Below are 14,389 nucleotides of genomic sequence, written 5' to 3' on the forward strand. Positions count from 1 at the left end.
AATTCCCTTCCCCCACAAATCAAACATGCCCAACGTTGCTCTCTTTCAGGAAGCTACTAAAGACCTGGTTATTCACTCAATAAACAGCAATCTGTCTTAATACCTTATCCACGTCCTCAGCGCCGAGACACCCACGGGTATTTGTTGCGCTCTAAAAATTGCTTAAATAAATAAATTAAGGTCCCACGGAAGCGTGATAAAGGTAGAAGGTGGAAATATATGTTGCAAACCTTTCAAGAACCTATAAATGTGGTCAGGCAACCGCAGAAAGGCTGAAATGGTAGAATGATAACCCTTTAAGGTGCCAAGACCAGAAACTTGCTGGGCAAGGAAAAGAATAAAAAGAAGAACCTGAGAAAGGGAAACTAAAGTGGGTCAACCTGCTTTTCTGCACACTTTGCCTCAAACTTGCCCAACAGGAGGCGTATACTGTTTATGGTGGAGAGATGCCTGGCTGCCAAACAAAATTACAGACTTCGGGTGGAGTACCTTCCCCTGCTGCTGCGACAAAAGATCCTCAAGAAGGGCAGCCTGATCAGAGGAACTAGCAAGAGCCTCCTTGGAAACTCCAGTGCGCAGAACTGCTGAGAGTGCGCATTCTCTGCGGTGGCGAACATATCTAACCAAGGCTGTCCCCTCTGATTAAAGATACCTTGCACCTCAGCCAGATGGAGACGCCATTCGTGATCCGCTTCGGCTGAGTTTGTCTGCCTTGGCATTCAGAGAGCCTGCCAGCTGATGCACCACCAGGGAAATGCCTGTTGTTCCAGCCGTGTCCAGAGACGAGGGGCCTCTTTAAAAACGGGTCCATTATGCCACCCCGCCCCGTTAGTTGCAGTACCTCATGACTGTGGTGTTGTCCGTGATCACCTGCACTGCACTTCCCTTGATGGAGGCTAGAAGGGCTTTTAATGCCAGCTGGATTGCCTAAAGCTCCAGGAGGTTGAGGTGGAGTACAGATTCTGCGGGAGACCAGAGGCCTCTAATCTCCACCAGTGGTGTAAATAAATTTGAGGGGGCTTCTCTGCAAAGTACATGTTGGGGGCCCCCTTGCTCTGGACCCAGTCAGGAGCTCTCAGGCTAGGGCTCGCTGCCCGTGCAAGAGGGGGCCCCATGGAGCTCAGGGGTGACCGCACCACCGGGCTGCGGAGCTGTTACGTCACTGATCTCCACCTCACCAAGATGGCTGCCCCTTGTCGGAAATGATGCATCTGTTTGAGGAAAGAAGGGTCTGATGCTGACCCAATTGCTTTTCATTAACCCAAACTGCAGATCTAGTGCAGTTCCCTCCGAGATCTGAACCATATCTTAGAGATTTCCCTTATTTTGTGCCCACTGGAAATTCAGGTCCCACTGCGGAGCCCTCAGATGTCAGCGAGTATGAGTCACAAGCAGGATGCAGGAGGCCAAGGAGCTTCAGGCTAAGTCTCACCGAAATCCAGGATAGGGGCTGAAACAAAAGTATCATAGCCCAAATATCCTGGACTTGCCGTTAGGTAGGAGAGACCTAAAACTGCACCATTTCCAAAACTGCTCCGATGAAAGGGATCGTCTGAGAGGCAGTCAGGTGTGGCTTCAGCACATTGGTAGTGAACTCCAGCTAATACAGGAGGTCTGCCGAAAACCGACCTTCAACAGCCAGTCGAGATAGGGGAAGACTGGTACCCCTGACCTGCACAGATGATCTGCGACAACCACCTTCACCTTGGTGAACACCCGAAGAGCGCTGGTAAGGCCATAGGAGAGCACTATGAACTGATAGTGCTTGTGGTCTACCACAAACCACTTGTAGCGCTGATGAGTCGTCTGGACAGGAATGTGAAAATAGTCATCTTGCAAGTCTAGCGCTACCATCCAGTCTCCTGGGTCTAGGGCAGACAAGACTGTAGCTATAGTGAGCATCTTGAACTTTTCCTTTTTGATGAAGTAGTTGAGGGCTGGCAGATCTAGGATAGGGTGCAGGCCCTTTTACTTCATCAGGACCAGAAAGTAGCAGTAATAACAGTCCCCCTTCTCTTTGATTTCCTGTTCTATGTGGAGATCCTCCCAGAGAAAAAGTGCATTTTGCACAGCTAGACTGGTACAGATTGCGAAGTTACTACTTTCTGTGATGTAAAATTTTAGTGGGCATTCCAGAGCCTGGGCTTCTGTTAAGTCTCTTAGTAATGTGAACATAAACTCATAAAATAGCCCAATTGACCTGCTGGTGCAAATTCTCATTTTTAGTTGAAGCCTACTCTACGGCACAGCTGTCTAGTTCAGAAAGATATTGTCAGACTACCAGGAATGTACAGCGAGCTTAAAGCCTGCCCATTGCTTACTATTAGTTGGCTTTATTGTTGCTTTCATTTACTAATTCCTATTGGATGACTAGCCTTTTCCATCTTGAGTTTGTTCCTCCCCTAGATCATGGTCACTGTACTTGTCTTCTCCCGCTGCTCACTTTTAGGGAACTACTTTAGTGTTATTGCTCAAGTGCATATGTTTTCTGGCTGTCTACCTGGTGTATTTCTCCCCGTGCTCTCTCTCCCAGCCCCGGTCTGTGTTGCTCTCTCATCTCTCTGCCCTGTGTTTCATGTTGCTCGCTCTTTCTTTCCTGTCCTACTCAACCCGCCCCTATGCTCTGTTGCTCTCCCACATGTGGTTCTGACTTCTTGTTTTGTCCCTTGTATTTGTCTAGCGCTGCCCTCGCATGCTTTATTTACCTTCCCTCCAACCGGCTTCTCTGTTGTTGAGGTAACTTAAGGTCCCAGAATTGAACGATCAGTTTGTTTTCAAGGCAGTAATCTTAGTTAAATAGATTGGCACTTAACCCATTGGTGTTCCTGCTGAGCATACACCGACATTCCTTAGTCCCTTCTCATCACCTGAAAGTCATTGTTTACATAAAGAACTTAGTGTGCACCTTTTCTCCAGAAGTCAGAATTCATCACGGTCAAGAAATCTTTTCACCCCTCCACATTCCCATTTCTGCAGTTGTATTTTTTCTTTATCTTATGTAACTGAGGCATTCCATTTTCTCTCTTGCAATATGTAATACTGTACACAAAGCTACTAAACAGGACCCCCTAGGAAATACTCAACTGGCGCAATTCGATCGTGGAGTAGGATTAGAAAAAGTAAGCAATTTTAATCCTTTACTAAAAATCTTTTATGGGAGTTTGAGGCAGTTTTTGGTTCAGCAGAATAGTGTTAATCATTACTTTTCATCATGTGCGTGGTTAAAACAAAAAAAGGAATGAGAAAGAAAGAAGCAAAGTCATCATTTTTATAGCAGAACACTTGTCAAATTGTACTGTGGGAAAACGGCTGCGGGGTGTTTTGATTTTCTTATTCCTTTATCCTCTTTCAGGTTCTTAAACAGTTGCCTCCAAAGCAGGATGTGATAGATTTCTGCCCAATGTCGGAAAAACAGGAAGAACTATATGTGAACTTATTCAATGGATTTAAAAAATCAATTAACAGTACAGGTATGTTGTATTCCTCACGTGTTTTTGTCTTTTGGAATAAGGTCTCTGACGCTGATAGGACTTGAAAACCTTGAATAGCTGCAAAGAGATCCAAGTTCTCTTGTAATTGACAATAGCCCTTTTGGCAAAGTAATCTCTCTTGCATGTAAAGGAACATTCTGTGCCTTCTACCTCACTTCCCTTTTTCCATGTGCAGTTGACCAAAAAACCTTCCAGAACATTTCTAGAACAAAACAATGTTTTAGCATTCCAGGAAATTAAATCGGTGAGTGGTCAGTCAAAGGCTATTGCCGGAAATTTGCAGTGCTAGGAGGCATGGTAAAGATGTTATGTGAACCTTACTATCTGTGTAAAGACCGATGTACGGGGTCAGATTTCCACCCTCCGTAATTATGAAGGGTAGGGCGAAGTGAGCTGACACATTGCACCATGTTGTAGTGTGGAAGTAAAATGGCAATGGCACAATAACAAATGGATGGATGAAGAGGGATGACTGAAGGCCATATAAGTAAGTATATTATACACATCATTTTAGTAAAATCTGAATTTCTTAAGTAATGCCAGACATAAAAGGGGAACAAAGCCAGATTGGTGCATCAAGAGGGAGGAAAGAGGAACTTGGTTACTTAATTTGAAAATAGAAATAAGTGAGAGGGAGTTGAGAGCTGGGATAATTATCTTCAAAGAAACTGAAGTATTGGAAGTTTGGCGGTAGATGCCAAGCTGTGCTTTCCACCCATTGCCTAAGCCAGTACCAACCCAACTGCTAACCATCCAACTCCCAGGAATGGGACAATTCAGACTATTCTTTGCCCACAAAGCTATAAGAATGGCTAGGGTGGTAGGTATTTGTTATTTTTAATGTATGTTGAATTAATAAATCATTTTTGTTGTGCATATCTCTAAATTAGATCAACACCGTCAGTATATGGCAGACTGCCATTAGTGTCGGCGTTGACAATTAAGTGCTACTGCCGAGAACCAGAAACCACATTCTAAAATTAAGCACTGCCATTACCTCCCTTTACCACTGCCAAACCCTAAACCTTTACATTATCCTTATCTCCCTTTACCTCTGCCAAACTCTAAACCCTTAAATTATCCTTATCCCCCTTTACCACTACCTACTTCTAAACCCTTAAATTACCCTTACCACTATCCAACCCTAAACCAGAAAGTTGCCCTAACCTCCCTTTATCACTATCCACACCTTAACTTTTTTTTAAAACCTTATCTGCATGGAAAAGACACGAGTGCTAAAGGTACAAATACCTGTGTGCTGTGTGATAAAGGCTGTGTTGTAGGCTGTTTCCTGTGCTTTCAGCCTTCAATGTGAAAAAATACAGCCTGCTCCAATGCGGACAGTGGCTATGTATGTTATCGGCAAGGACTACTGGTCCCTCTGAGCCCTTGGTGTGTGTAGACCCCTGGCTGACGAAGAAGATGGCAATTGGAGACGAAAGTATGTCCCCAGCATTGTGCCACCTCCCTCTGCTCTGCTGACTTCCAAGACAAGCAGGAGAGCGGGCGAGACATCAGTCAACCATCATTCCCCCGCCTCTCTCGAGTCTCTGGAGGCAGCGGGTCCGCATCAATCACACCTGCTTTGAGCAGGTTTAAAAAACTGATTTTGCGATGTGCTGACTTCAGTGTAGAGAATAACCAGGTTGCACTAGAATTCCATCCCCTCTGGTAAAGGGCAGTCTCTAGTAATGTTCTTGAAACAGGTTACCCACAGTTCAGTTTTTATACCTGGATTGTGGTCCGGCTGTCTGATCTGTGTTATGGATTTAACTCCCATCTACAGGGAGTTTACTGTAGGCTTCTATAAAGGTGGCTCGCTGATGAGAAGAATTACTTGCCTTTATTCATTGGAGTGGTTTTCCAAAAATAGAAACAAAAAAGTTTAACTAAATTTGTTGTATGAGCCAAATCGGGCGATAGACTGTTGCATTGTAACTGGCTTACAGTGTACAATCTATTTGATTCCTATTTAAGCAGTGCTGACTGGCTTCGAATAAACAAACAGAGCTGTCCTCTGAGTCCTTTTCTTCATTATTTGAGACCGAAAGACCCAATTCACAATAAAAGTCCACTGTCACTTTAGTAATCCAGACTCATCAAATTTGAAACGTTCTGGCCCCACTGCTCCATAGAAGCTAGGACCTAAGCCACGTACCCTCTTGTGACACTAAAAGCTACCAGAATCCAGTAGGTGCATGATGTGTTATTTCAAAAGATAAACCTGTGGAAAGACACCATCCACCACAAAACTTAAATTATCTCCAACCAGTGGCGGCCGGCGTGGCACGTGTGGGTGGGCGTAGGGGGTGGATAAAAAAAAAATCTTACCTTGAGGCTAGGTCCTGCATCTCTGCTCCTGCTCTCCTGCTTACGACTCCAGGAACAGTAAGCAGGCAGCCAGGCTCCCTCTCCTAAGCCAATCACAACGCTGCAAGCTGTGTTGTGATTGGTTTGAGTGCTGTGACACAGCCCTCAGTCAGGGGCTGGAGAGCTGGGCCTGTTCTCCATCCAGTCTGCAATACAGTCTGCTTGGAGAACAGGGAAAGTGCGCATGACTGGTTTGGGCGGCCCAAGAGGACCTACCAAACAGTCATTGCACACTTAGGACTGGGCAAATCACTCCTCCCCTGCTCTGAGAGTAGAGGAGCAGCGCCCACCCACCCGCCCGCAAAGCAGCAGGACACGAAGCATAAAATGATAATAACTCCTAGGTATTATCTTTTTATGTTTCTACCTGGCACTGCTTAAAAGCAGGGGGGGGCGACGGTCCTCTGCCGTGGTGGAGACGCCTCCTCTGTCTCCGACTCGCTCCCTGTTTACAAACGTGCGCTCTTTATATTTCTCATTCACACTTACAAGGTGCCTCTCACCCTTGGCCCCGCCTACTGGAACAAACACGTCCGCTTCAACATTCTAACCAGATTACTACGCTCAGCCAGTTCCTGTTAGCTCTCAAAATCCGCCGAGCTGGTAGGTGAGCTTTGTCATTCATTGCTCCTAAAGTCTGGACGGACCTCCCTCTGCAAATCAGAGCTGTAGGCTCGCTCATTACTGGGCCCCAGCCAGGACCCTGCACGTCCTTATTGGCACCAGGTTACATCCCTCGGGATACATGTGTACTTTACAAATAATTAGCACTGTATTATCTACATTTGTGACATATTATCACTGGGTATGTTCTGTGATGCTTTACTGATTAACTTGTTTGTGCTTTTCTGTTTACAGAAAAAAACACAGAGCTGTGCAATGTCATGATGCACCTCAGAAAAATGGCCAATCATCCTTTGCTTCACCGCACTTATTTCACAGCTGAGAAGCTGAAGATCATGTCAAGACTTATGCTAAATGTAAGAATGAAATTCTGATTGTACAAGTGCTTCAGAGCAATCTTCCCTTTAATTATTTTTCACTGCGTGTGGCAAAAGTGTGTTCATATGCTCCCTTGTCGTGGCTCTGAGCGGAAGAGTATAACAGTGAGCCACAATGTAGCAGATCATTGGTTTGAGGACGGGGTGACCATTTAAGACTTTTTTAAACCATCAACATAGAGGTTGCTTTGTCATCTGCTTGTAAGAATGATCCATTTGTGCAGTGTAAATGCTTATTTTAGGCAAATAGAAGTGATTCTAAAAGTATTTGTAGCTGATGAATGTCACCACTGAACACATCATTGCAACACTGATGGTTCGGTCGCAATTGTGAGTTGATTTTATCCAAAGTGGCTAACTGAATAGAAAGGGAGGGGGAAACACCACATCTTAAGTCAGTATTAGCTAAATATAATATTTGAAGTGTGAAATTGTGATTGCTTTGGTCCCTTACTACTAAATTCATTTGAAGATCTTTTTCTCTGCTTATATCTGTCTCCTCCTGAAATACGTATGGCTGTCTGTGACAAACAAAGGGAAGCAATGAGGAGGAGATAAAATGATAGAGTAGGATTGTGTATTGCAGAGCTAGAGGGAAACAAAAGGCAGGGGAATAGAAAAGGGGCAAGGGAGATGACGGTGAAACAAGTCAAAGATAAGAATAGAAGACATAACACCACAACAACTTGCATGCTGAGATTTTTAAGCATATACTTGTTATGTGAAAAACTGTAAGTCCCTGCACACAAAATGCAGTTAGAAAAAGCTGGCTGAAGCTGTCGCACATGAGATGAGCTCACTTATTAGCACTTAGGTTTCTATTTTATTTTGGACTTGTAAGTAGGACTGGGCGAAGTTCAGCGTAGTTTCCCAAAAAACTCTGCCATACTATGCGGGGTTCCACAAGTGGCAGAGTGCGTTAGGTCACGCTGTTCCAACTGATTTTTAGCCTGGGTATTTGTCCTGTGCTGGAAAATCAGCATGAACAGCACCATGTGCATCGCAAGCCGGCTTCTTCTTTCTGCCGCTCGAGTAGATTTTCTACTTTAACGAAAGCTTCCTCAACGTGAAAGGATGGTTTCACAATGCGGGCGGTCGCGACCATCCATGACCGCCTGCATTGAGAAATCTTGCTGGGAGGTAGTCCAGCGTTTGATTTTTCTCGCTTGCGCTCACCAACTTAACATTGGCGAGCAAGGAAAAAACTCTGATCTGCTTTGCAGAGCGGAGTTTTTCAGATCTCTGCGTGCTCCGCAGAGCATGGAAATCGCCACAAACGGAGCAGAGTTTACTGCTCAGGCCTACTTGTAACAGACACTTAGTGTTTGAAGTGTATTACATCAATTTGTTTCATGTAAAATGCAGAGGAGGTACCAATTTGTAATCTTCTACTATTTGTTATGGAGGGTTTTAAAGGTTAATCACACAATTTGGGAGAATGCAGCTATTGCTTTTAAAGTGCAGCTGCATGTTCACACCCAGTCTAATGGGCAAACAATGACAAACATCTAATACTAAAGGATATGTCAAAGTCTTCATGCTGAGAAAAATGAGAAATACTACTGGAGTTGAGAATTCAAACGTAACCAAGGAACCCAACGACTCACCAAGGGGTTTCAATCTTGAAAGAAGGTGAACCTTCTGTAGTACAACCAGTGTGTATTGCAACAATAAAAGCTGGTGCCTGGTTCCTGCCTGTGCTTGGATTTCACGCATCTGTTCCTAACTCACCCCAGCTTTTGCCAAGAGTTGCCAAGACTTCAGACCACTCCTGCTCCCACACCCCTGTGTCAACCATCCTGCCTTAAAAAGGTGTAATACAGGTGCAGCACAGCACTCTTTAGGCAGCCAGTGTTAAAATACAATACGCAGGCACGTGGCTAAGATAAGTTTGTGTGCGCCTCAGCCACAAAGCAGTGTTTCTTCATTGGCCCAAGGAAAGTTATGGTGCGTTTTAATGTTTGGGTGTGTACTACAAAATGTTACTGAACATGACATCTGCAACCGGTAGTCCTTCATAAATCTATTTAATTCCATTCATGAAACTGCCCATGTGGATTTGGACTGAAAGGCATTTCCTTTTTAGGTTTCGCCGAGCGATGCAGCACAGCTGCTTGCTTGGTTTAGGTCTCACCTAGCGATGCAGCGCGGCTACTCGCTTGGCGAGTTATTGTTGTCGCTTTTTTCAGAAGGGAGACAAAACAGGAGACGTGGACAGGAGTTGTGAACGCGTACTCACATCTCCTGTCCTAGCTCGCGATATTTTAGTAGAAAGCGTGCAAGGTGCGCCTCCACTCTCACGGCGACAGCTTTTCGCTGGCGTTTCAGCAGAACGCGCGCTTCCCGCGCCTTCACTTTCTTCTACAAGCAGTGACAAAGGCAAAAAGTTGAAGTCTCTCCCAGCTGCCTGTTGCCATAACTCACTTGGGGAGGACCTATGCCAAGGCCTGTTTCTTATTTTTACAGAAGTGAGAGTCGTGGACGCAGTACTACAGGAAGCGACTGCAGGGTTAGATGTAAGTAGAGAAATTACCTGTAAAACGTGCATCGTCCTGCCTCGTGAAAATACATGTGCCAAGATCCCATAGCTGAGTCAAGTGACCTCATAAGCTACGTGATCAAACCCAGTGGTCAGATCAGTCAGCAGTAAGAAGCAGGGCTCAGTGCAGGCCTCTGGCTATGTTGGTATGTATTCCTTTGTAATTCTATAAAATGACATTAGAATTGTTTTCTAATTGAACATGTTTGTCTTTCGAACAGTTATCAGTCTTATTTTCTGATTCGGAAATATCAGTGTGAGCTTACTTGAGCTCCCCACATTTTTGCTTCTCTACACCTTCTTTTCGTATTCCACTGAGGACTGAAAATTCCTATTTTACCGTAGCTCATCTTCGCCTGCCTGTAAATGGACCATTCTGCAACAGAAATGCAACTACCATGAAACTGAGGTGTTACCCGACCAAATCTGCTTATACATACTTGAAGTGCTATTTTAATTAATGCGCACGGTCCCTACAATCAACAAATTAAAGTTACATACAACGTAGACTATAATTTAGACCTGCTAATGACATCATTCGCTCTCCTGAAATACAAGTCCCAACATGCACCATTTTGGCTCTCGTTCACTCACACTCTAGGGCACCCGAAATGCCTTTACCTGCTGATACACTCAAAACAATTTCGGGACCAGGAACAATAGCCAGCACACCGCACAGCCGACAGGAATTCAGATCAGTTTAAAGGTCAGTTGTAACCTCAGGGGATAGATACGTGTCCATAGATAAATGTCCCCTGTGCATGCGCGCTGAAGAAAATGCTAAACTCTTTGCCTTTATTAACCATCCCCTATATGTGCGTCCACCTCTGAAGTGATGATCATGTCTGCATACAGGTCCCCAAAGGTCATGCAGCCTAATTTTCACTCATCCTCTAAAAGAAATTAAAAGTATAATTTTAACATCTCTGTGGGGGTGACCCATGTGTAACACCCCACAGGTAATAGGCAAATAACAGCTGCTACGAATATACTTTGGTCACTGGTATTATAGACTACATGCATTGTCTCTACTAGGGATACTGCCTCTGAGACATTACAGAAACACTGGAGTGGCTCTCGAATGCGCTGCATAGCAGCACCAGTGACATCTCTAGGATAGTTTTTTCTTTGTTTTTTGGGCAGGGCCACAGATAAAACCGGGGCTTCCTGCAAAGGGCAATCGTGAAGTGTATGTGCGTGTGTATGTATATCTATGTATATATAGAGATACACATGCATATAAAGTCACATTTTAACATTTAGATGCCAGTGAAGTAGTGTGGCTCACTGGTTAGAGGCGGAAGACCCGAGAGCAGAGGACGGCCCGGGACCAGGGTTCGATTACCGGCGCGGCAGGTTTCTGGACCAGGGTCAGCGGACTCGATAATTCTCTCGCCTCGGTGCCCACTCTGATCAGCGATCACACTCGGCAACTCTGGGCATTAGCTTGCCTCATCTTCACTAACGGCCCCACCAGACCGCCGGGGATGCCTGGTCTCACCCTGGAGATACCCATTAAGGGACCATCTCTCAGGGAAGCCAGGAAGGGTTTCGCAGCGGTCGAAGCGCCTTGGGACCCTACGGGTAAGTAGTGCGCTATATAAATGCCTATACATTTACATTTACATTTACCTCGTAGGCTCACGTATTTCCTCAAACAATCGTATATGTGCAGTGAAAGGTGGCAGGAGATATCAAGCATTTGCAATGCAATAGGTCTCGCATTTTATAGAAGCTTTGGCCAATTGGTACTGTAAATGACAATGCCTTTTGTTTTTGCAGGTTTTTTAAACACAAATTAAAGGCATTGTCATTTACAATGCCAATAGCTCAAAATCACGCTATTGCGGGACCTATTGCATTGCATATGCTTGTTCTTTTAGAGATTAGCTGGATTGCCCATCTGTATTTTTTCAGCCTGTTTGTCTGCGCACCTGAGTATTTCAGCGTGCGTTATTAGGGAGGGCTGTGCGCATGCGCGCAGTCTAGATGGGGAATAGATTCAGTGTGTAGGTTGTTAATTTGTGTGAAAACTCAATTGAGACATGTTTTATTTTGTAAACTGATTTGTTCTTTGCAGCCAGTGTTTGATGAACCTCCATATACACTACAATATGCATACTTTATAGGACAGCAACAAACCGAACCCAGTAACCTACCATCAAGGTTTCCATACTATCTTTATTAGAATTTAGTTTGTTTGTTAGGGGCACTTGTAGTTGAATACTAGGTTTGTTTTGCTGGTCCGTCTCTGTGTTTTTATAAATCTCAATCTTTGTATGAGGAGGATTGGTTTTCATTGAATGGTTCAAAAGTTGCCAACATCTTGTGTGTTTGTTAGTTTAAAAAATAAGCGAGACAGCTATAGGTTATCTTGTATTGCTCTAATTATGCAAGTTTAGATTTGGCTTAAGATGGTCTGCATACAAAATAAAAATATCAGCGAAGAAGACATTAGTTTCAAGTTGCAATTGCTTCTACAGTGCTCCGCGTGGCATGACGTTTTAATGACTGTCATTTATATATTTTCATGGAATCGTCATCATCAGTCATACTCTTTTACGATATATTCATTGTGCTGAGCAGATTTCGGAGCACCTTTTTAGAAATAAACTTACAATTTGCTTCTCACTTTCTTTTTTAAACAGTGGCAATTGCTTTCTGAAAATCAGACTGTTCTCTAACTGTGAGAAACATGGATCACCCACATTGCTCAACATCTAGACCGCCATCTCGCCTCTGTTTTTGACTCGGTTATGATAGTATCCGAGAAAGTCTTCCCTCTACTTTTTCATAACACTCTAAGAATTATGCCAGCCAGCTGTATTTATTAATCCTTGGATGCAGGAGATCAATTAGGCTAAGTTAAGGGGACTAATAGGCGGTCCAGAGCCAAACATACAGCAGTACAGTAGTGGACTATTGCATATATTGCAAAACCTATTAGACCTTGCCATTCTGAATCCCTCCTCCAATCAAACAGCAGCATGTGGTGCTACTTGTGAGGTTGTTTCCATGTCGATATTTCTCATAGCGGAAGAAGCGGCGCGTTTAGCAGGGCTAGCGTACATTGAGGTGGAATGCCCACGTAGCTGAGCATTTAGTGCCCTCAGTACTTTTGATTCTGTTCTTGATGATTAAACCACAGATGCCTATCCTTCGTTCACAAGGCTCTCAGTTCCTTTCCCTGGAGGGAGGACTGTGGCCACTGGAGCTGTTTTCTGCCCATGCCAGTTTGCAGTGTGGCGCTGGGGCCAGAATGTGGTTAAGAGAGCCGGACATTCAAGCTGTCCTCTTACTTGTCCTGCTCCTCCTCTTTGTTGTCTGAGCACACGTTCTCTGGTGCCTTTGTCTTTGTACTCTGTTCTCTTCCAGTATAGAGGGCAGTTGTGGGCGGTCATTGTTTTGTCTTTTTGACAGGCGTTTACTCAACCACTTCCTGTTGTGCAGGTTGCTGATGTTAATAAAGCAAACTGAACTGGGGTGGCGAAGTGAGCCAAAGAACGATGATGGATCAACCTAGATCTGTGACTGTGGTTGAGTGTTTGCAAAGTTTCAGCGCTCCGTCCATCATCTCATTGTGTTTGCTGATGTTAATAACCTGTTTTAGCGCCAAGTCTACAGTTCCATTCCATTTCTTCTGCAATTCTTAGTTGTCAGTCAGTCATTTCCTTGATGTTGAGTTCCCTGACATCATGGCTAATGACATGCCATTTAGGGAGTGTGTTCAGTGTGTTAGGATTCTGTCACAGCACGATCTTTTTTAACTTGCAGAGCTATTGGTCATCTGGGTTGTTGGCTGTCTAAAACCTGGCTAACTGAGTCAAGTCTACTTCTCACTTAAAATGGTATTTTTCCCCAGTTGCCGCTCATATACTTGGGTCAGCGGTGGTAGCATCTGAACAGGAGTTTTGACCCACAAGCTTCACCACCTCGAAGGCATCTTTGACCACATTGACTCATTGCTGCTTCTTCAATTTGGCTCCTCCTCTCAAATCGCTAATAGTTATAGACTCCCCTTCTTGACGCTGGACCCTGATGTGCTTCTTGTGAGATTGCCCCACCACAACACCCCTGCTACCTCCCCGCCACAGTTTTTGTACTGGTGCTGTTTTTCATTAATCTTCCAAGAATTCCACATCTGGTGCACCAGGTTCTCCTCCTCCACTGTCTGCTGTAAGTTGCTTGTTTGTGTCTCTTTCTCCTGTCTTGTGCCTCGTCATCTCTCTTGAAAATATTAACGTTATGAACCAGAATGCATTTACAGTCAATTTGAAAATTACATTTATAGTTTGTAATTGAAAGAAATATTCGATTTTAGAGAAATCTACACCGGTGCATACATTACATTTTTATCTTAATATATACTTTAATATTGTTTTTAAGCGTTCCTAATTTGACTTTGCCTTAGCCGTCCGTTGGCCATGGCAGGTCCAATTCGCTTTCCATACTCGCTCAAAACAATGCAGGAGCTTATGCTCTATCAGAGGGAAGCAAACCAGTACGGTCAAAAAGATGATTGCAAGTTAACGCTGAATCCATATATTCACTTGCCTTAGTCTTCCTGAATTATCTTTGTGTATATATGCATTTTGCTTGTGTAGCGATAACAGGGTGCTTCTTATCGTTTTCCATTGCAAACCACTTACGAATATACAAGTTGTAACTTGGAAGTTTCACTGATGTTGGTAATCCTTCAATTTGAAACATTCCTACAAGTCTGAACATAAAACGTCCCCTCATTTTCATATTTGAGAACTATCTTGCTTTTATACTTTGACATGCTGTCAAACCTCGGGTCCAAATCGTTGGTTATAAAATGTTATGATCTGAAAATGTGTTTCTTGAGGGGGAAATCTGAGCGCATGCCACTGCTCCATTGACAGCCACTCCCAGCGACAATCTGTCTAAATAAACTACTACAGCTGCTTTCAGCATCTGGAGCATTTTTTTCTGCCGTAGGTAGGACTCTGAACACCCATTTTCCA

The 14,389-nt window shown here is 44.1% G+C and overlaps 1 protein-coding gene across 1 annotated transcript in view; it reads left to right on the forward strand.

Annotated features, from left to right (window-relative positions):
- SMARCAD1 (SNF2 related chromatin remodeling ATPase with DExD box 1) overlaps positions 1-14,389 on the forward strand; it is an 833,806-nt gene that overhangs the window by 657,413 nt on the left and 162,004 nt on the right. The window contains exons 18-19 of the mRNA XM_086961941.1: positions 3,353-3,470; positions 6,720-6,841. Coding sequence (XP_086818067.1) covers positions 3,353-3,470; positions 6,720-6,841 — 240 coding nt within the window. The remainder of the gene's footprint in view (positions 1-3,352; positions 3,471-6,719; positions 6,842-14,389) is intronic.

Source organism: Lissotriton vulgaris, chromosome 3_1, assembly GCF_964263255.1.
Source record: "Lissotriton vulgaris chromosome 3_1, aLisVul1.2, whole genome shotgun sequence".
NCBI lineage: Eukaryota > Metazoa > Chordata > Amphibia > Caudata > Salamandridae > Lissotriton > Lissotriton vulgaris.